At 35.8% G+C, this 23,620-nt stretch overlaps 2 protein-coding genes across 2 annotated transcripts in view; both read right to left on the bottom strand.

Moving 5' to 3' along the window:
- Nucleotides 1–23,620, bottom strand: part of LOC149490702 (uncharacterized) — a 50,267-nt gene that overhangs the window by 7,772 nt on the left and 18,875 nt on the right. The gene's annotated exons all lie outside the window — the stretch shown is intronic.
- Tmem18 (transmembrane protein 18) lies at nt 1,997–21,962 on the bottom strand. The gene is made up of 4 exons (XM_089707948.1): nt 21,699–21,962; nt 21,114–21,231; nt 20,106–20,254; nt 1,997–3,477 (listed from the first exon to the last, which is right to left on the bottom strand). Exons 1-4 carry the CDS (start codon nt 21,753–21,755, stop codon nt 3,358–3,360), a joined length of 444 nt encoding a protein of 147 aa, XP_089564074.1. The 5' UTR covers nt 21,756–21,962; the 3' UTR covers nt 1,997–3,357.

Here is a 23,620-nt window from a genome sequence, read left to right as displayed (position 1 = left end):
ACAATCTAAACTATAATATTAATATTATTTCCATTATGACTTAGATAAAAATATGGTAAGACTTGTAAAAAAACATGTGAACTCAAATAATGCCACCTCGAAACCTTATAATTAAATGTCCGAATTGTAATGGTCAAAATTAAAATATTCTACCTACTAAACAAATATTATATTGACTGTTCGTTTTAACTCTACAGCATATTGCACTATAAAATTAAAAAAGCATTACAACTTAGTCTATATGCTTAATTACTATCTAGCTTTACTATAGTGAAAGGTGAATTACGAATCACATACACATTCAGTCTTCCATATACTAGTGATCGGCAAAGGTGTCAGCTTATAGATATAATGGACAATTTTGTAACATTTATTTAGGCGTAGCTTAGTATTTACACAGGGTTAATTAGAATGTTCGCCAAATAATATGACACTTTACAATATGGATTATGGTGTTATAATATACTGTTGTTAATATTGCTGGTCATTGATAGTACTTGATAATGATAGTTTTAATAGGTATTCTTTAAAAATGAAATGAAATCAATGCGTAATATATACATGTTACATTCTAGAATACCGTTATCATATAAGTATACAGAAAGCAGATAATAATTTGACATTCAATATCTAAGTGGCAATCTTAGAACAACTAATATTCGCATGAAAGTGTACCTATTTCTTTATAATTAGTGTTTATATGTGCACCACTTTTCAAGATATTTTATGCAAAAAAGTAATTTTTATTTTCCATTAATAATTAATTGGAAATAAATTATGACTTTGTAAATTTGTTTCAAAAAATTGTAAACAGCGCCGACTTAACCAGCGAAAGGTGTTGGTCTGAAATTATTGTACGTAAAAAATATGTATAATTATAATCATATTATACGTATACAATTTCAATTTTTATTACATATTTGTACGTATGTAAGAAAAGGATAAAAACAAAAAAATCGTTACTCACCTCACAAATTCTGTTCACGCGGATTAAGAATGTGAGTATTTATAAAAAACACTTACCGGAATAACCTTAACCGGAGGAGAAAAGTGATGTTTCCTACATAATTCATAATTGACATAACCTAAAGTATTCAGATGATTTAAATATTTTTTGACAACGACTACTTACTCAAAATTCAAAGAAGACATCATCAGACATCTTAATTTTTATTCTTATTAAAAAAAATATAAAGTCAATAATAAAATCCTGCTTTTTACAACTCCCAACCATTGAATGGTTATAAATCGTTAAATACTCGAAAAACAATCAAAGGACTGAATATTGTTATCTACCTCTCTTCACACTATTATCTAATACATATCTTAAAGGAATTGTTAGAAATAAACTTGATAAGGAAATTGGTGAAAACAAAGTTTTTCATGGAATAATAATTTAAGCAAGCTGCAAGACTATATGAATATATTATTTTGCAGAATTTGTTTATCACCATAATCAATAATGCATCATAAGCAAGGTAAGGTAGCCTGATGAAAAGATTGCCTGGCAGATATCGCTTATAAGCGATAAGGCCTACTGTTAAACATTTTTACACTTAACGTTTATTTTGTTTCATATATGTATTTGTGTGTATACAGGGTGTCCCACTATTGGTATACTAAGCGCGAAGGAACTTGTAGTTTTGCATACACAGATCACGTAAAAAATACTTTTAAAAAAAATTACGTCCAAAATTTTTTGCTAAATTTTTCCTGAAAATCCATGTTTTCTTCTCTAGCTTCGCGTAGCCGGCATATACCGCTTCTCTAATATGAGCATTTTATCTATGAAAACATAATCTTAAACGATAGCTCACGTGCTGGTGGCAAAGTTGGGCGGCTCGCTTGTTATGGGTGTACACATAGAGTTTTAAGAATTCATCTATTTGAAAAAAAAATGCGTCTGGTATTTTTTAATTATTTTTTACGTACTCAGCGTATGCAAAACTATAACCTCCTTTGAGCTTAGTATACCAACAGTGGGACACCCTGTATATTTATTTAATAAAGCGTATTGTATTGTAGCCGACGCGGACGTTACCTATAACAATAGAGCGTCAATCCGTACCATATTTAGTTATTTTGTAAAACGTCGGCGAAATATATCTGCTGTATAAAATACTAATATTTAAATAAACATATACTTATAAATATTTATTGTTAAGCTCTTATCATTAAGTACATATTATCAATTAAAGTTGTTTCGTTGAACACATTCAAAAATGCCTGGATAATGTTAATGGGCATATGAATACAGCTATTGATAACAAAATTATGTGATGCGCTAGGTAATTAATAATTATACACATTTTGTTTTAAAATTTCACGCATAATGTACAAGTGACATGAACATATCAATGATAAATGTATATCCGATTAAATAGTTAGTACTACCGCAAACTAAACATCGATAAAAAGTCAAGGTCAATGTTAAAGTAGCGTACATTATTAATACAAGAATTATAACCCATAGCGGTCTTAAAACATCATAATGTAAGTTTGATAAAACGTAAAAGAATCAGCTGGTTGAATAATTTCAGCTTTTCAAACCAAACAGAAAAGCAATGTGCCTCGTTAAAAAAATAAATTGTTATTATTACATTATATTAAAAATATAAGTATAAAATTGACAAGGCAATTATTGCACAATTATTCTATTTTACGCCAATTAGTCCCGAGCCAAAACAATTATTTTATGCACACAAAAGCTACACGAGTATAAATTATCGAAATAAAGCAAAAATTAATGTACACGTATATGTTCATTATTAGGCCGTTTAAGGGTTACCTATATGTACAATATTTTATTGTTTTCTATTCAATAAGACCACATTTCAACCAGTGTTGTATCTTACTCAAAGGTATATTAAAGAAACTCGATTGGAAATAATGAACATCTTAACCCAACCAAAATTTAAAAGAAAACGTCTTAACCCAGATCTATATCTCTACTATTTAAGTATTTAGGGTCAATGGTGAACCTTACGCGTAGTCTTGAATAAACTATGTGCTAACATTCCTCAGAAACTAATTTAGAATCGTGTGTCAATCCCTGTATCTCTTAGGACTACTATGGCAAATGTTCAACCTTGCTAAACATTTTTAAAAATCACCAATAACAAAATATCCAAATTATTGATTTAACGCAGTGATGTAACAACTTGTGCTTCAACATTTACGCGTACGGCAAGTATCGCAAAAAAACATCATTACGAATAATTAAAATCCTATACAAAAAAAACAGCCAACAATTTTATTTCTATCACTAGCAATTTTCAAACTCCTACGCAACGTTGTAAACCACGAACGTTCTAGCAAAAATAATTACCTCTTTACACTAAAATTGACTCGAGTACACTAATCGGACTTGGCGTGCTGCAACGCCTCCCTGTTCATGTTGAGCTCTTTGAGCCTCTGACGTAGTTGTGCCTTCTTCAAGTTTGCCATGATCTGCGTCGACTGGTACAACCAGGAACTCTGAAAGTTTTGTTTGATCGATTAACGTTACGTCTTTAGCGTTGCATGAAAAATTAGAAGGCACCGACTTTTTTCGCGTGGTACCAACTTGCGAAAATTATGTGATAAACATCTCATTAAAGTTTGCGTAAAAACGTTACAAGCTTACAAACATTCTCACAGAATTTCGTATTCACAATAGTAAAATAATAATAGGGAGGACAGGATGTAATAAATTAGTATCTTCGTCTATGATTGCCATAATAGTTACATTTTACTATTTAATTATGCTTCATAGTTACAATTATTAATGGGGTAATTATTTTTAATTTTGTGAATTTTGTTTGTTCTTACACCATGTTAATATGAAAATTCATTATTAAATTAGGCATCATTTATCACGAAGTAAAGTTTAGCTCGTGACTTAAAATATCGTACAATCGTATTAGTGATGTCACTTCTATTTATACCAGAAATTATTTATATAAAATAATCTAATATATATTATAAAGGCGAAAGTTTGTAAGGATGTATGGATGTATGGATGTTTGTTACTCTTTCACGTAAAAACTACTGAACCGATTACAATGAAATTTAGCACACATATAGAGGGTAACTTGGATTAACACATAGGATAGTTTTTATCCCCGAAATCCCACGGGAACGGGAACTATGCGGGTTTTCCTTTGCAAACGCGGGCGAAGCCGCGGGCGGAAATCTAGTTCAAAATAAAGCACGATTTGAGTAGGTAGAAGCACAGAAGGAAGGAAGGAACTAGTGATATGAATTTATAATTGTGGTTATAATTTAATAATCAACACTAATTGCTTTTTATGTATACCCTACTTGTTTTATAATAAGCTATTGTATGACCTTACGAAAATTTATAAGGATTTGAAAATATGAAGGTAAAAATACGGCCAATGGTGTGCCATGAGTTACATAAATAACAAGAGAAACAATCATGAATTAGTTGATTTGGTTAAATAGGAGAGAATAGTGAACAATAGATTTTTAAAAGAACAGCTGAAAGCTGATCATATATTTGGCGGATTCAAATTCTACAAGGAACTTACGAATAGATACTTAAAAAGAATTGCTAGAAATAAGCGTATAAATAGCTACTATGGCTATTGGCTTATTTAAATTTTCGTAATCTTGCAATAGAATACACCTCTTAGTCCACTGAATGAGTCCCTCCAAGGGGGGTCTAGAGTGCGTGAGTTAGTAACGTAAGATGTTTCTTCGGAATCATGTCAAGAGTCCCTAGGTAATAAACATACTAAAACCCCGGGCCACTAGGAGGAGCCCCGGAGTGCGGGGAGGGGGGAAATGGGTCCATTTTTTCATTTTTCGCTTAATTCACAAAAACGGTATATGTTAGAGAAAAACTTTCAAGGAAAAGTTGAAAGGCCATAAAATTATCTACAAGTTGTACCTGAATCATTTTTTCCTATATCCTACCGTTTCTGAGTTATACGCAGTAAAACATGATTTTGGCTCAAACAATTTCCACATCAATCGATCAAAAAATATTTCTTTCTTCCAAAAAACTCAAATGTGCAACTTGTGACTGGTACTGATAGATTGCTCTTAATTAGGTCTATAATTGGTAAAATAAACACATTCCTCCATGGAAGCCTTTAGGAGGAATCGATTGTCAAAATATTATATTAGGGCAGTTTGAGTTACTGAACTTGATCTTTTTATTTTTTTCTTCCAAAAAACTCAAAAGTGCAACTTGTGACCGGTACAGATAGATTCCTCATAATTAGGTCTATCATTGCTAAAAATACCAGATTCCACCACGGAGGCGTTTACGGGGAATTGAATTTTATCAGGGTAGTTACGATACATGAACTTTTTATTTTTTTTCTTCCAAAAAGCTCAAAAGTGCAACTTGTGACCGGTACAGATAGATTGCTCATAATTAGGTCTATCATTGATAAAAATACCAGATTCCACCATGGAGGCGTTTACGGGGAATTGAATTTTATTAGGGTAGTTAGTTAAAAAGTTCATGTATCGTAACTACCCTAATAAAATTCAATACCTCCTAAACGCCTCCATGGTGGAATCTGGTTTTTTTATCAATGATAGACCTAATTATGAGCAATCTATCGGTACCGGTCACAAGTTGCACTTTTAAGTTTTTTTGGAAGAAAAAAAATAAAAAGTTCAAGTATCGTATCTACCCTAATAAAATTCAATTCCCCGTAAACGCCTCCGTGGTGGAATCTAGTATTTTTATCAATGATAGACCTTATTATGAGCAATCTATCTGTACCGGTCACAAGTTGCACTTTTGAGTTTTTTGGAAGAAAAAAATAAAAAGATCAAGTTCAGTAACTCAAACTACCCTAATATAGTATTTTGACAATCGATTCCTCCTAAAGGCTTCCATGGAGGAATGTATTTATTTTACCAATTATAGACCTAATTAAGAGCAATCTAACAGTACCGGTCACAAGTTGCACTTTTGAGTTTTTTGGAAGAAAAAAATAAAAAGATCAAGTTAGGTAACTCAAACTACCCTAATATAGTATTTTGACAATCGATTCCTCCTAAAGGCTTCCATGGAGGAATGTGTTTATTTTACCAATTATAGACCTAATTAAGAGCAATCTATCAGTATCGGTCACAAGTTGTACTTTTGAGTTTTTTTGGAGAAAAAAAATAAAAAGTTCAAGTATCGTAACTACCCTAATAAAATTCAATTCCCCGTAAACGCCTCCGTGGTGGAATCTGGTATTTTTATGAATGATAGACCCAATTATGAGCAATCTATCTGTACCGGTCACAAGTTGCACTTTTGAGTTTTTTGGAAGAAAAAAATAAAAAGATCAAGTTCAGTAACTTCAAACTACCATAATATAATATTTTGACAAACGATTCCTCCTAACGGCTTCCATGGAGGAATGTGTTTATTTTACCAATTATAGACCTAATTAAGAGCAATCTATCAGTACCGGTCACAAGTTGCACATTTGATTTTTTTGGAAGAAAGAAATATTTTTTGATCGATTGATGTGGAAATTGTTTGAGCCAAAATCATGTTTTACTGCGTATAACTCAGAAACGGTAGGATATAGGAAAAAATGATTCAGGTACAACTTGTAGATAATTTTATGGCCTTTCAACTTTTCCTTGAAAGTTTTTCTCTAACATGTACCGTTTTTGAGATTTAAGCGAAAAAGTAAAAAATGGACCCATTTCCCCCCTCCCCCCACTCCGGGGCTCCTCCTAGTGGCCCGGGGTTTTAGTATGTTTATTACCTAGGGACTCTTGACATGTTTCCGAAGAAACATCTTACGTTACTAACTCACGCACTCTAGAACTTTTTATTCAATGGACTATCTAGGCTAGATCCTAGAGGTGAGCCTGATTAGAATCAACTTAATTATTGGGTTATAATACGTTCGTTGATTAAAGAGGAATTCGCATGTTGTGATAAAAAGATTTCTTTTAGATAACAAGTTTTACATTAAAATAATTCGAGATAATACGATTTGTTTACAATATTTTATCTCTGGTAATAAAACATACATTTTATTTCATTTTTCTTTTAAACAGGATAAAGTAAGGTAAATTAAGTAAATTAAACTTTATTAAATTATCATAATTAACCCTTTAATTGACTGCGTCATTCCTGAACTGAAGTCTATACCACTGAAAATAACTTTGTTTAAGAATTCTAACTAAACATAAAACAATTAAAATGCAAAAATTATTGCGTAGGACGAGTTTCAAATCTGCGTGTTGTGAACATTGTTAATTAATAATTAGTTTGTTTACGTATTAATTAAAGACTAATTTTCGACAAACGCTAGTAAAAATTAAAATTCTCAAAATTAAAAATAGTATCCGCCGCTATGTTTTAATCGAGAATGTATACAATAGAGATGGGTCTAACATCGGTTTCACCGAATACAAGCATTCGGCCGAATATTCGGTAAAACTTTTACCGAACCGAACCGAATATTCGGTATAGCTAGATACCTATATAATGGACTAAGTTATTATCTTTTGACCAACCTACTTTTATCTATACTAATAAATATAATATTATAAAGCTGAAGAGTTTGTTTGTTTGAACGCGCTAATCTCGAGAACTACTGGTCCGATTTGAAAAATCCTTCGGTGTTAGCTCATTTATCGAGGAAGACTATAGACTATATATCATCACGCTACGATCAACAGGAGAGGAGCCACGGGGGTGAAACTGCGCGGAGCAGCTAGTCTATCTATACTATCTATACTAATATTATAAAGAGGAAAAGTTTGTAAGTATGTATGTAAGTATGTATGTATGTATGGTTTTCACGCAAAAACTACTGGACCGATTTCAAAAATTCTTTCACCATTAGAAAGCTGCATCTTTACTGAGCAACATAGGCTATATTGCATTTTCAAAAAAATTAGAGATCCTTACCAAAAATGCAATAATGTAACCCAAGGTGTAAAAAAATCCTCAATAAAACTTCTGTCATCGCGTGCGCTGCGGAATCTATTGAAGATAGAACAAAAAAATGTTCTACGGTATTATAGAATGGATCAATATCTACAAGAAAGTCCGCGATACCATATGTCCATCTTCAGTAGTTATGTTACTACAACAACTTTTTTACGTTTTCAAAGTAAATAGAAGTGCCGACAGTAATCAAACCATGTTATCCATACACATATATTAATCCTTATCCCATTAAATGATGTTTTATTATAGACTGTTTCAATACCAGCAAAATACTTTTTAAATGAAAAGAATTGGATATTCCATTCAAAAGATATAACGAATTTTTAAAAGTGTCAATCTACAGAAAATAGTAGGTATACTGTTCGAGCAGGCCGTAGTGCGGGGGTCACGGAGGAATTCTACCAATATGCGTCTTGACGGAACACAGTGGGGTTTTGGTCGGTAGGAATCCGACATAACCCACGGCCCCTCCCCCGGAGGCCGTGGGTATCTATGAAAGATTTCCCCACTAAAACAAAAAAAAAGGCCTTAGTGCGGGACGGGGTAAAGGTGATTTTCATGTGATTAAAAATTAAACCTATAGTCCGACCTATAGTAGACTTTTCACTGTAACGATATCGCTATCTATGCGTGTGAAACCGCAGGGCATTGCTAGTTCAAAATAAAGCTTCAGTGACTACAAAGCAGAGAACTACGCTCTAAAATACTTACGTCATTACACTGCAACTGTTCTACACTGTACACTCAAATTATGATACTACACGGGTCTTAACAGTAAAAGTTTTGAGTATCACTTTTCCAAACATACGGTGATTCAGCAGAATATTCGGCCTAATATGAATATTCGGTAAAGCCTCCGAATATAAAACGAATGTTCGGCCCATCTCTAGTATACAATACATTTATAAATGGGTTTATATAATGTTAATTGATACAATGTGTCATGTATATATCGATGCAATCTATCATATTATTATCTTTAAGAACGGATACTCGACCGTTATCTATTATAGAAAATGACTTCACGAATACATTTAGATCCAGGAATAGTTAACGTGAAATGTATTTATGAAATTATAGGCTCATCTCCAAAAATAAAGGATTAAAAATACTATAAAATAACGTCGGTGCCTTTAAATAGAATCAAGTGCTTCAACCTTTGAAAGTCCGAGTGTACGCATCGCCGGTTGCTTACAAGGTTATAAATAACAACGCAATCACATCCAGTTTAATAGTACGTTACACTCGTGACTCGTTTATCCATTTACAAATCGAACAACAGCTGTTTTTTAATGTTTTCTATCAGTCAATTACGATTTGGATTGGGATAGGTTTACTGAGCTGTATAATATTTGAAAAGTACGGAGAATAACTCTTGTATTTTTCGCGTCGCACATTTTTTATATTGCAGAAGAAGTTATCCTTAAAGATCTGTGGCCTTATTCACAGACGACTTTCCGATGGCAAACATATCGGAAATTATAAATTTTTATACCCATATTTGTGTATCAATACAACGGGTTCCCAGGGCCGTCTGTACCCCATTGTTGGTCCCTATAGTCTGGACTACTCACTCGAAAAAGAAAGTCATTATCGTGTTATCAACGATTCTCCAGATAACAGTGAAGTCTAGTCGCAAGAAATGATGAATGATTTTTCTAAGATGAAGGAAAGAGTGGACGTTTTCGATGCAATCGCAAAATATACTCTACAGTCACAATAATATTATGTGCCATCAAGTTACAGTGTTTATCATAATATACTTTATATATAAAAATGAATCGCAAAATGTGTTGGTAAGCGCATAACTCGAGAACAGCTGAACCGATTTCGATAATTCTTTTTTTTATTATATTCCTTGAAGAACGAGGATGGTTCCTATGTAGAGAAAACGTAAACATGTACCACGGGCGAAGCCGGGGCGGACCCAAGGGCGGATCCAGCCTTAGTGCCAGGGGGGGGTCACATAGACGTGGGCAATTTTCAAAAGCTATATTTTGGTAATTTAATTGATACGTAGATTAAAAAAAAAATTGGTCAAGTGCGAGTCGGATTCGCGAACCAAGAGTTCCGTACAAACATTTTTATGTTTTAATATTAAATTTATGCTTTTTGCAATTTTTCCTTTATCTGTGCTATAACACGTAAGTTTCTATTAAATAAAGATTAAATATCAAGATTCTGTGTTCACGGGAAGTACCCTGTAGGTTTTGATTCCTGGCAACACTTGCGAATGTTGATAAGCATGAAATGTATGTTTTAGCAATTTTTCTTCCATCTGTGCTGACATTGCTTTTAACCAAATTTCAGAACTCTGTGTTCACGGGAAGTAGTAAAATACCTATAGATTTTGATTCCCTCGCGATAATGTCGAAATTTGCGATAATTTACAGCATAAACGTCTGTATCTTTTGATTGCGTTGGCTTATAAGTTTGATTTTTTCACAACTTTAAGGAACCGTAGATTTGAGTATTCGGTATGAATTTTATCTTTGTCTTGACAGGACAGGCAGACAGACAAACTTGAAAAATATATATTTTTTTGCAATTATTCCTGTATCTGTACTATAAGATGTTGCTTTGTACCGAATTTCAAGATTCTGAGTTTACGGAAAGTAACGTAAGTAACGAGTAAGTAGTAAGTTTTTTGAGTTTTGATTCCCTTGCTTGAAATTTTTCGGCATTTACGGCTGTATCTTCTGGTTCGTTGACATAGAAGTTTGATTTTATTATAGCGTAAAGGTAAGACTTGAGTTTTTGGTATGAATATCAAGTTAATACATGTCAGTTAATACAGCGTTCATGAGTAACAGGGTTGTACCTAAGTTAAAAAATTTTAAAAATATTTTTTTTATATTATAATCTAAGGAAAAATTCATGCTTTTCACAATTAGTAAACAAAGTCGTTGTCTCTGTGCCTATGTCCATATGTATGATTAAATCTTTAAAACTACACAACGAATTTCGATGCAGTTTTTTTTAAAGATAGAGTGATTCAAGGGGAATAGTATATAATTTATAAGGATTTAGAAAAAGCGGGCGCAGCCGCGGGTGGTAAGCTAGTCTGCGTTATAAGACGTTTGATTGTACTAAATTTCATGACTCTGTGTACTCGGGAACTACCCTGTAGGTTTTGATTTCTTAGGGAGTGTCGAATTTTGCGAAAAATTTCAGCATTTACAGCTGCATCTTTTGATTGCGTTGGCTAAAACGTTTGAATTTTTCACAGCATCAAGGGACCGTAGACCGTAGGATTTCGACATTAGCAAGGGAATCAATACCTGCAGGGAGCACCCTGTCCCGTAAACACAGTCTTGAAATTGAGTAAAAAGTATCGTGTTATAGCACAGATGTAGTAATAACTGCGAAATCCCTAATTATTTAATTATGTAAATTAAAAAAAAAAAATTGGTTGTTTGTAAAGTAGGTTTACGATCGAGATGTTTACGTGATAACGTCTTATTGGTGGCAGCGCTCGAGATGAGACGGGAGATCGGTCCGTCTCTCTCTCGTTATACCTGCGATCGCGCTCGTGAGGTTTTGGTGTGACACAAGTTTCTGAACATGTCACCCGACTAAAACGATTTTAAAAACGTTATCACGTTAAAATATACATGTATTTAATTGATATTCACATCAGAACTCAGGTCTATAATAACTTAAATCTGTTATTTAATTCAAATTCTATGTCAACGCAATCTGAAGAAAAAGCAATTAGAGTCGCATATTCTGTAATTCGCAACTATACCTACTTGCAAGGGAATCATCAATCAAAACCTACAAGGTACTTCCCGTGAACACAGTCTTGAAATTTGGTTAAAAGCAACGACTTAAGCACTTACAAGCACAGATAAAGAAAAAAATCCTTTAAACAAAATTGTAAGATACAACATAATGAAAAAATATGTTTGCTCGGAGTCCTCGGTGCGCAAGTCCGACGCACATTTGGCCGATTTTTTGTTGTAATTTGACTGTATTTTCTATTGTTCATTTAAAAAAAAATTTGCTATTTTATGTCTTATCCACGAACTGGGATATTTCGATATTTGAGGTTTTGTGTGAAAAGTGTAACAGCAAAAGTTGTAGAAAAAAAAATAATTACATACAACTTTACCATTACACTTTATTCCGCAGTTATAGATTTTTTCAAAAATCGAAAAACCTGTTTTTTGTCCTTAAATTACGACCACAGGTCGACCCTAATAAACTTTTTCTATAATTTTTGTTATATTCTCTTCCGTTACCGTTTGTAATTGATTTCATTTTTATATTACTTTTATGTCTCAAAATTCAATAAAAACATCATGTTGAACAGTATTAATTTGTTAATTTAAAAAAGTTAATATTAAATTAGTGGTCCACTTAGGTCGTGGACCTAGCCCAGGGGGGGGTCATGACCCCGTGACCCCCCCCCCTGGATCCGCGCTTGGGCGGACCGCGCTAGTATACTATACTAACAAATCAAGCATTGCGCAATGAGAACTTATATCTACAAATACTTTAATTACGGTGATAAGGCTGATTTGCGATCTCAATATGTTCATTAATAAAATAAAATAAAAGTATAATTTTTCCCCCTGTGTTTAAACACTGAATATGCTAGACAGTGTAGGGTTCTAGGTAGGGATGTAACGATACCGATACCGATACCGATATTTTTTGAAATGAAATGAAATGATTTATTTGTATGAATTGTGGTTACAAAGCAAAGTTATAATAAATTTCACGTCCGCACAATTCGCCATCAATTGGCATACAAATATTTAAATTTTATAATTTAAACTAATTCACGTGAGTTATTATTTAAGCAATATATTATTTACATTAGTTCATTTTACATTATAAATTATAATATAGCAATATGACAATTTGATTATTACATTCTATTACATTATACAGTGAAACCTGGTTAAGTGAGACATCAAGGGACCTGCAATGTAGTTTCACTTATAGAGGTATTCCACTTACCCAGTGTCTCAGATATACAGGTATAAATAAATATCTGTCTCATTTACAGAGGGGTGATAACGACCGTAGCTTTCGTTTTGACATTTTTCAAATAAACATCTGTATGATAGTAAAGCGAAACTAAAACTGAAGGTAATTGAAGCTCAAAATTTGTACTTACGTACTTGGAATTACGTGTGGAATTTGTGGGTTGAATAAGAATGAGTAAACATACAATGATATCTCAGTTACAGAGGTTTATGCATATAAAATTTACTTGCTGTCTCAGTTATAGAGGTAACTATGATGATAAATCGAAAGAACAAATCCCAGATATAGAGGTTTACCTCGTCCCACTAACAGAGGTAATTCAGTGCCAAAGTGTTGGGACCTCAGCATGAGTTCCAGTTATGGAGGTTGCTCACTTATCCAGGTCCCACTTAACCAAGTTTCACTGTAATTGATTTCTTACGTCAATTTTGTCAAGCTAGGTTAACATTTTTATTGTTTCGGTAATTATAATCTAAAAAATTCGTTTAAGGAATATAAACAGTGATTAATAAGCCACGCTTTTAATTTTTTGTGCATTAAATTTTTTGGTAGTTCCCTTATATGTTTTGGTGTATGGTTAAAAATCTTTACACACATTACACTTGCATTCTTTTGGTAGAGTGCTTTTTTATTAAATTCTTTCTTTTCTTTTATTTTTTTTTTGTGTGTGGTGTCTCTCAATGTTAGCCAGAAGGGCTTCTACATTTTAACGCGGACGCGGGGGTGAACTGAAGGTTCACCCTGGTAGCGACATGCACAAGGGCGTCCCCCCTTGACGGGGACCACGAACCTCGGCTTGAGCTGTCGCTTGAGTGGAGGAGGCCAGAAGGGCCCTAATCGGACGGGCGCTCACCCGGGTGGGCGCGGGAACGCGGAACAAGGGACCTCGTCTTCGCCGGCGAAGACGGTGTACGCTTTCTGCTGTGGTGTGTGCGGTGTCGCGGTTGGTTCGACGTTGGGCTTCAATCGCCGAGTCTAGCCGTGCGTTGGCTTTGGTAATGTCGTCGTCGGAGTCGTCCAAGACGTGTCTCGGCCGCCTGCGACGACGAGTGGGATCGGGATTCGCGACGTATGCGATGGCCTTTGTCACCAATGGGTTGGGGTGGTTTTTAGCCTTGTCGAAGTAGCGCTTAGACGCTTGCTTCATCCATTGGGCTATGGTGGGGAGTTCTAGGTCCCTATGTAGGTCCACGTTACGCACGAACCAGGGCGCTCCAGTCGCCGTTCTCATGAACCGCGACTGAATCGTCTGGAGCTTGTGTATGGAGCTGGGGGCGCAATGCGCGAAAACTACACTACTATAAGTGAGGATTGGACGGACCACCGTTTTGTAAAGTGTCACCTTATGTCTAAGGGACATTTTACTGCGACTGTTTATAAGGTAATAGAGCCGGCTAAGAACATAGCTGGCTTTCTTACGGACTGCCTTAATGTGGGCTTTAAATGACATGTGTGCGTCTAGAGTGACGCCTAAGAATTTGGTGTGCTTTTGCCACGGAATGACTTGGCCATAGAGTTTGACACTATCTATGGCCTCGGGGCCGCCGCGCCTGAAGAGCACGGCGGCGCTCTTGTCGGGGTTCACAGTGATACCCCATTTGCGAAACCATTTGCCTAGTGCATCGGTCGCGGATTGTAGGAGTGGAGTTATTCTTTTGCGGTGTGGACTCGACACGTAGAGTGCCGTGTCGTCCGCGAAGAGGGATAGTTGCACTTTATCGTGCTTTGGGATGTCGCTAGTGTATAGCGCGAATAGGAGGGGCGACAAGACGGAGCCCTGAGGGACTCCGGCCTGGATGGGACGTGAAGACGAGAGCGTGCCGTCTAGTCTGTAGCGGAAGGACCGGTTAGACAAGTAGTCTCGTATGATGAACACGAGACTGTCTGGCACGCCGAGAGTGTACAGTTTGTAAATCAAACCGTTGTGCCAGACCTTGTCGAACGCCTTCGCTACGTCAAAGAAGACCGCTCCCGTTCTGTGAGGTGTGAGGCGGGTGAGGCCCGCGAGAATGTACTCCGTGATGCGGTGTACTTGGTGAGGACATGAGTGAGCTCGCCTAAAGCCGAATTGTTCGTCCGGGAGCAGCTTTTTGGCAATGACTGCGTCCCAGAGGCGTTTGGAGATGATTCTCTCATAGATTTTCCCCAGAGAGCTGAGGAGACTGATGGGACGGTAACTAGATGCCACGTTCCGGGGTTTGCCCGGTTTGTGGATCCCGATCACAATTGCTTCCTTCCACTTAGCGGGGAAGGTACAATTGGCCAGGAGACAATTAAAGGTGGCTACTAGGAGAGCGATAAGGGCGGGCGGCAGGCTTTTTAGAGCTCTATTGGGAATAGAGTCTCCGCCTGGGGACTTCCTATTGGCAAGTGACTTGATGAGTGATTTTACTTCGGTGGCCGTCGTTGGTGACAAGGGCTCGGCATCGATACGAGGGGTTTCGGTAAAACGTGCGATCTCTTGATTAACTACGTTAATGTGAGTCGAGTCGGTCATGTCGAGATTGGGGGAACATTGTTCCTCTAAACTGTCAGCTAAGCATTCGGCCTTCTCAAAATCGTCAAAAGCGGGAGGTTGGTCAGGACGAATGAGCGGTGGCGTGGCGGCAATACCATCAGATTTGAGAGTCCTCGCAAGCCGCCAGTAGGCAGTGTGCGAGGGAGAGAGATCGCTAAGTAAAGAGTCCCACCGCTCGTTGCGTAATTCGTGAATTCGCTCTCTTACCTCTCTCTGTAAGGAACGAAGTATCCTACGGTTTTCGTCTGTCGGTGCTCGGTCGTAGGCGCGCGTCGCCGCGTTCTTATCGCCCACCAGCCTTCGTACGTCCGGAGGCAGATCCAACCGGTGGCCGAGGCCAACGGGGACCCGCCGGGACGCGTATTCAATCTTGGATTGAATGTGGCTGGTGACCGAGGAGACCGCGTCGAGCGCCTCTACGACCGTGTCGATTTTGTCAGGTACAGACTCCAGCTCTGGCGAGTCGACGGGCTGTAAGGCCTCGTGCAACTTTCGCCAGTCTACCTTCGTCATGTACTCTACGGTGGTGCTATCGGGGGGACCCAGTTCGAACAACACGGGCCTGTGATCAGAGTCGAGCTCGTGCAACGTTTCAACGGAGCGCAACTGTAGCGTCACGTTCCGCATCACCGCCACATCGAGCACGTCCTGTCTGTGTCCCGTGTTCTTCGGAAAGTGAGTCGGTTCTAAGGGGCCTACAATCGTGACGTTAAGTAGGTCAGTCAGTCGGTCTAGTCGTTTGCCATTGGCATTCTCGTAGGAGCTATTCCAGTTCCAGTGCTTGCAGTTGAGGTCGCCGGCCAGAATGACCGAGTCGCCCAGTGCAAGCAAGGCTCTGAGATCGCTCTCCAAGATTGCCTTTGACGGTGAGAGATAGACCGAGGCGATTATTAAATCATAATCGATATTAAATCAACCGATACCGATATTTTTTTATTAAATTCTTTCTTTTCTTTTATGTTTTTGCATTGTATTCATTCATATTGTTTTATTTCTGTTTCTGTAATAGTGTTAAGGAAGAGCAGAACCTCCTGACACAAGCATTTTATTTGCTTACTAGGAGTGTTCCAATCACAAATTTGTTTATGTAAAGGAAAGAAATAGATAATTTTGAATTTTTTTAATTTTTAACGTGATAACGTTTTTAAAATCGTTTTAGTCGGGTGACATGTTCATAAACTTGTGTCACACCAAAACCTCACGAGCGCGATCGCAGGTATAACGAGAGAGAGACGGACCGATCTCCCGTTTCATCTCGAGCGCTGCCACTGCATTATGTTATCACGTAAACATCTCGATCGTAAACCTACTTTACAAACAACCAATTTTTTTTGATATCAAATAATTCAAAAATCCGCGCCCAATGAACGATGCGGGAGGCCGCCCGCGCGTGCGCACTTTGTTTTCTGAAAAAACTCTACCAATTATAGTAAACTTTTATTAGGTACTGATTGTATCCCCCCAACGGTCCAGGCCTTGTCGCGGCGGAGGGGCTCAGTAGCTCAGAGTTATGGCCCTCTGAGTGAAGCGAAATTGGACCAGCGAGGGGCTGAACGGCTGGTTTAGAGTCGGGGAGATTCAACCGGCCCGACGGCCAGGGCTAGGTGTGGCCCAGCGGCCGCTGTGTGCGGCGTGGGATGGCGGCCAGAGGTCGTGGCTTGGCGGACCCCGTGTCCGCTAGGCAAAGGTGGCGCTGAACGGCAGTTGGGGTCGGAAAGCCTCGACTGACCCGACGGCAGAGGTCCTATTTGTGGGCCAGAGAGGAGCCGGCTTTTATGCGGCGGTGGATGGCGGCCAGAGGTCGCGGCGCGGCGGGCTAGCTGGTTTAGCAAGTCACGCCGTGCAGCAGAGGGCGGGATCCCGACGCGTCATTGTGATGACGCGCGGAGACTCCTGCAGAGGTGTGGGGCGGCGGCCGCTGTAATACGGCCGTCTGCCAACTCGTAATCCGGTCCGTGGGGCCGGACCGAGGGCCGCCACCTCTGGTGAGGTGGGGGCTGCGAGGTAATCTCTATAAAAGTGCGCCGGAGGGTCTCCCGACGTGTATTTCACACATCGGAGGACCTTCCGGCGTGCACCCTCCGGCCGGACGGTGTTGGGGTCGGGGGTTCGGGGGAACGCGGATGATGGAGCGGGGAAAGATCCATTGTCTGCACGTTGGTGGCGTAAGCCTTCGTTCCAGCAGCCACCAGCGAGGGGGGTTCTAGTGGTGGGCCTGGAAACGGGCATCTGCTGGGCGGGACACGCGGTAGAGTCGTAACCGTTCCCGCAGTTCCGTCCAAAGCAGCGCGATGGAACAGAGTGGGGTTTTAGTCGGTAGAAATCCGACATAACCACGGCTCCATCCCCGGGAGCCGGGGGTATCTAAGAAGATTTCCCCACTATAAAAAAAAAAAAAAAAAAAAAAAAAAAAAAAGGTACTGATTGTATGTGTATTACTTAAAGTTTAACTGACTTCGTAAAATAATAATACATACCTACTAAAATAAATGGTTTTGTTGTTTTTTGATTTGGCATTTTTATTTAAAAGAATACGATTAACAGTTGTCTCTGTTAAATGTTGGTAACTTTTTATGCATAATTCACTATTTATTTTTCTACCAAGCCATCGATATCGGTATCGGTATCGGTATCGCCGATACATTACTACAAATATCGGTATCGGTATCGTATCGGCAAAATCATGTATCGTTACATCCCTAGTTCTAGGTAGGATTTATTAAGACAGTACATAATATAATATATTGGCAGCGACGTCCCCTCCACATTATTGTGTTAGAACGTCGCAACTTATTTCTTTTAGTACGCACTCATGATGATTTAAACAAATATTATATGAGAAACAAAACATTTGAGCCAATTCATTGATAAGAAACCTTTAAAACAAATCAGATACTATTTTCTAGTATTAGATTTCACGCGATAATGAATAAAACGCGTTTAAAATCCGTTAAAAATCTTTAATTTACAAATCAGATACTTACATCATTTAAAAAATAAATTACTTACTTTAAATGTATCGATCATAATATTTTGAATGATAAACTTAGCAAAGATTTCAAAATTCCATTCTAGCCTTCATCTTCTCAGAAGTTATGAGAAGTGTTAGTTAATAGTATAGTACTTATAAATATTTTCCTAAAAATTTCTGTTATTTTTTTCTCTACAATATGAACCTTCCATACCTCAAGGTCAAGGTATTTTGCGAATATTTTCGCTTAGCAACACTATTGGGCGATTCATTTCAATTTATAAAGCAAACCGTTTGAAATGTTAATTCCGTCAGAACAGTGAAAATGATTATATTTTGTTAGATTTACAAATCAGATAAACTATGGTCCTAGCTTCAGTACCCCTAATAGCAGACCTTAACTTTATATCCCAACGTATAATATTATGTAAATAATAAATAATTTATGCATAGGTATTAATGACCTTTCGATCGCGCTGATCTCTTGGCATAGTCTGCCGTTACTGGCCCACAATCACATCAAACAGAATGTCACACTTGTTAGCTTCTTTCAATGCTCATGATGTGTACTAACTACTAATTACTAAACGCCTGATTGCTCTTCTGTTTTTGGATGAATGCTATAAGATAAGCATCGCACTATTGAACATGTAGGAAAAACATTGTACATATTTAAGTTTTTACTAGCATAAGGTGCTGGAAGGTGCTCAATTCGTCAAGCTACGAATTTCGAGTAAAGAGCGGTATATACATAAGGGATATAACTTAAGGGAAGCGCGGTCACCAAGCTGAATGCTAAATGATATATTGAAATACATAATATAATCATTTTTTTCGCCGAGAGTTTTAAATATGATATTTCATGGTGTCCAAAGCTAGTTAATATACCTAATACATATTTAAATGAACACCTTGCTGTTTGCTTTTTCCATTAAATATGATAATCTAACCTTCAAATGAGGTGTAAACTGTAAATAGTGTGGATATCAATTTAAGGTGTGGATATAGACCACATTTCAAGTTATATGCTTCTTATACAGATTTTTGTTAATTAATTCATAACCGTTTAATACTGAAGATGATAATAAAATTAGTGGCACCACTTTGATAATTACAACATTCATTTAATCAAAATATTCTCAGATAACCTAAATGTTTATTTATATTATATTATTCAACAATTTGGTGCCAATAAATTATTATTATCTGTATGCAAACCAGACAGAGAGATAAATGACTAAACAAGTGAAAACAAATATGTATATTGGCGAGCCATCACCTAGACAAAAGACACAGGTGCAAATCCTTCAAATAATCTAGTTACATAATAATTAATTATATCCCAAAAATAAGTTCCATTTACATATCTTATTTAGTTCTTCAGTGCAAGTTACCTTATTAAGAGAATTAAAGAATTACTGTTATAGGGTTTCCAATGTTGAAACAAACCCATATATGATTACATGACTTATACATTTAGATTTATCACGGTTTTATTTCTAAAAATGGTAGCGATAAGCACTTTACTTCTACAGTAATTACTGAGACATTTAAATTATTTTAAATTCGATAATATTAGTTCTTTTTTAATATAAGTGAGAAGATAGTAGTACTTAGGACTACATAAATTTTTATAATAGCTGATAAGTCAAAATAAGGACTTAATAAAAATATGAAAAATTACTTACCACCATGATCATGCAGTTCAACAGTATTGGTATACAGAATACCACTGATATGAACAGTCCTTTGCTGTCAAAATATTGTTGTCTTGAGAATAACATCCAGTTTCTCGCCGCCACTTCATTGATACTTTCAGAGAAGTACACTAAAAGTACTGAAAATGTTGTTATTCATTAGTTTTATTAAAAAAAATGTAAAATCTACATATGTATACTTATTGTTTTCATCAAAATTGAATTATAGATGAGTTGTTTTTTTTTTGTTGGTATTGTACAAAAAATGTGTTTAGCATAATCACAACATAATCATTCCATTATCTGTTGAATAATCTACTTAATAGTTATGAATTTTTTTTTCAATGATAATCAGTCTTTAATCAAAACAAAATAACTAAAACTATACACAACATAACATTTTTTTCAAACAATTGTGACTTAATAATATATTTAAGCAGGTTTATATAGGTATAATAACCAAGCTATTTTTCATACAATGTGTTTGCATAATAAGTTCCACCTTCTGACCTTGACAGTTTAAACAGACGTTAATAATTACTCAAGGAAAGAAAATTAATGCAGGTCTGTTGCTGATTTACAATCTTATATTTTAAAAATGTTTTTAACTTGAAGTAGGTGTATGTAGGTATTATGTTATTTAATAATATATGATATTTTAGATAGTGACTTTAAAGTAAACAAATTTATGCCAATCTAATCTCAAACTAAATCAGATTTTTTAAAAACAAAGCATAATGCAATACACGTAGTGCTTAAATAAATATATAAAAGAAATATAGAATTCAAAACTTTAGGCACAAGACACTTAAAAGATTATTTGCTGCATAAAGATGTTGATACCTATAACACCAATAATATAGACCAATAATTATAAGGCATACATCTTATAATTGGCATATTAGTTTTTCACTTGAATAATTTTGATGTAATTACTACTATGAAGTAATTGATATTTATGAATAAATAAATAAACATTCAGTGTAGTGGAGAACTCACAGAGAGTTATGAAGAGCACAATTTGAAAGTTTCCATAGTTCCTTGTTGAAAAGCAGGTAAATGTGACCAGAACATGAAATGATAGGAGGGCCATTAGCCAAGGGTCACGCCATTCAATCTGAAACAAAACATTCACAACTCACCTTCAACAACATTTTTTTTTCAATTTTTATATGAAAAAAAATGTAGCTAGATTAAAAAAATATGGATTTTAAAATTATTATTCTTATGACATCTTTGAATTTGGAATTATAATCAGATATTTTTATTACTAGTGAAGTGAAGCTACCTGCGGGGTTAAAATATAATTATGCAATATACTATTAATGTAATGTAACTCTTAAATTGAAAACAAGTAGTTTTCTTGAATCTTATGATGTTAAATATCTACCTATTTCATCCACAAATACAATAGAATAAGTTTAGCATTAAATATATCAAAACACAATATTATCACCTTGTATTACTATGATGCACGAACATAATATATATTTGATTATTCATAAAAATTAATTTACACCCGAAGGATACAATTCTTATGAAAACACAAATACAAATTTCCAGTTACTATAATTGTATACTCACACTTTTTATGTACGAAACGAAATCCGAAATTTCGTTAACTTCAATAGGTCCTTCCATATCCGTTGTTTTTTCTTATGAACAAAACTTTATCAAACACTTTTTATTAACTTAGTACACCTTTTAAAATATGTCACAATATGAAATAAACACTAAACAGTCAATTCGTGTACAATAATCACTAACACTGGTTAAATCAATTTATTTTTATTCAACGCATTTGCGGTATAGCTACGCCAATATCTGATGTCAATAATTATTGTGGACTGTCAGGCGTCAGCCGTCAGGACACGATCACCACAGATTCACACTATTCACAGAACAACAGCTGTCACTGGTTACAAATCAAAACTTAATCAAAATGATAGTCGCTGTGGCTGTGCCGTCTAGCTCATAATAATATAATCAAAATCATGTTTAAAATAAAGATCCTTATGTTACGAACAAAGGATTTGTAAAACCGTGGTCAACAAAACAAGATATTAAAAATTATTCAAATCAATACTAAAATTAAGACTAAAATTATAATATTTAGCGTTTAATTATTAAAAAAATTGTAGAGTACCTACATATTTTGTATAAGTTGGAAATATAGCTGCAAATATATATTATGGGTATAAAAATATATTTTTAAATAAATTTACAAAAATATATATTTCAAAAAAGTTTTTTTTGTCTTGTAACTTGAATCTTGATGATGTTGTTGTCATTCCTCATTCCTGATTGTTGTTCTTTGATCAACGGCTGCATATTACATTCGATGTCCCCGAATTTCATTATTTTGTGCTGTTTAATCGATAGCTGGTAGTGGATTTTCTTAACAAACTGCTTTTCTTTTCCATCAAAAATGCGTAGTTTTTGTGAAAATCGAAATTGAAAATGATATTTTTTAAGGTTATTTTTGTACTAAAAACGCAACTTAAAGTAAAATCTTAAGCCATTATAGTATCAAAATGTCTAATTATCACACTCACACGCATTATTTTTAAATATATTTACGTACCTATTACTTTATTTACATATTACAATTTATTTTGTCAAAATAGTATTTTAACAATTTAGTATAGCCAAAAATCGTTCCATATTTTGTATTCACAACAAGCCACAGATAACACAGATTAGTTAATATGACGCAGATCACAGATTAGCAATACAAATATACTAGCTTATCATAGAGTATAAATGATACATTTTAATTTTTAATGTTTTTTTTATAGCTCACTTGCTTCAGTTTTAAAAATCGATTAACTTTTACTTTTAGTATTCAAATAGGTAGCGAGGAGCGAAGCGACGAGCGTGTTAGGTTAACTGTTGAACTGCCGCACGAGCCGAGCGAGCGAAGCGAGCGTGCCGCGGCAGCGGCCGGCGAGTGCCAGAAGCGACTTTAGGGCGATTCCCACTCAAACAAAAAAAAACTACGTAGGTTTAAACAACCTGTTTGTATTTTATTTATGTATCGTAAAATTTTTGTTATTATCAAATGCTATCTAAATTAAAATTACGAAGTGTCTAGTCGTCCGCTAAACGGATGAATAAAATAAATTAGTCGTCCGATTACCGGATGAATAAAATAATTTAATCGTCCGATTATTCGGATTACTAGATAACCTTTTAACACTAAAGCTAGTTGGGTTGGACTAAAGCAAAGGGGGCTCAGGACTTTTGATGGAGTTGGTGTCATTTTAACACCTATTTATTATTGTTTTATCGTAAAGATTACGCTAATATAAGCATGTTTTATAGGAACAACTTTTCTCTAAAATCAAAAATGGCCGAGATATTCGCCCTCAATTCGTTAGGTTAGGTTTAGGTTAGGTTAGGTTAGGTTTCTTAAAAAAAAAACTACACAGAAATAGGAGCCCCGCGAAGCGGGGCTCCGTCGACGCGCAAAAAAAATCAAGTTTAGGTTAGGTTAGCCGTTAGGT

The sequence above is a fragment of the Colias philodice genome, chromosome 2 (assembly GCF_061535455.1).
Source record: "Colias philodice isolate Cphi_HAF_F1 chromosome 2, ilColPhil1 Martin Lab GWU primary, whole genome shotgun sequence".
In the NCBI taxonomy this organism is placed as follows: Eukaryota; Metazoa; Arthropoda; class Insecta; order Lepidoptera; family Pieridae; genus Colias; species Colias philodice.
The sequence above is the reverse complement of the archived record's forward strand: the minus strand, read 5'-3'. Positions and strand labels throughout refer to the sequence as shown.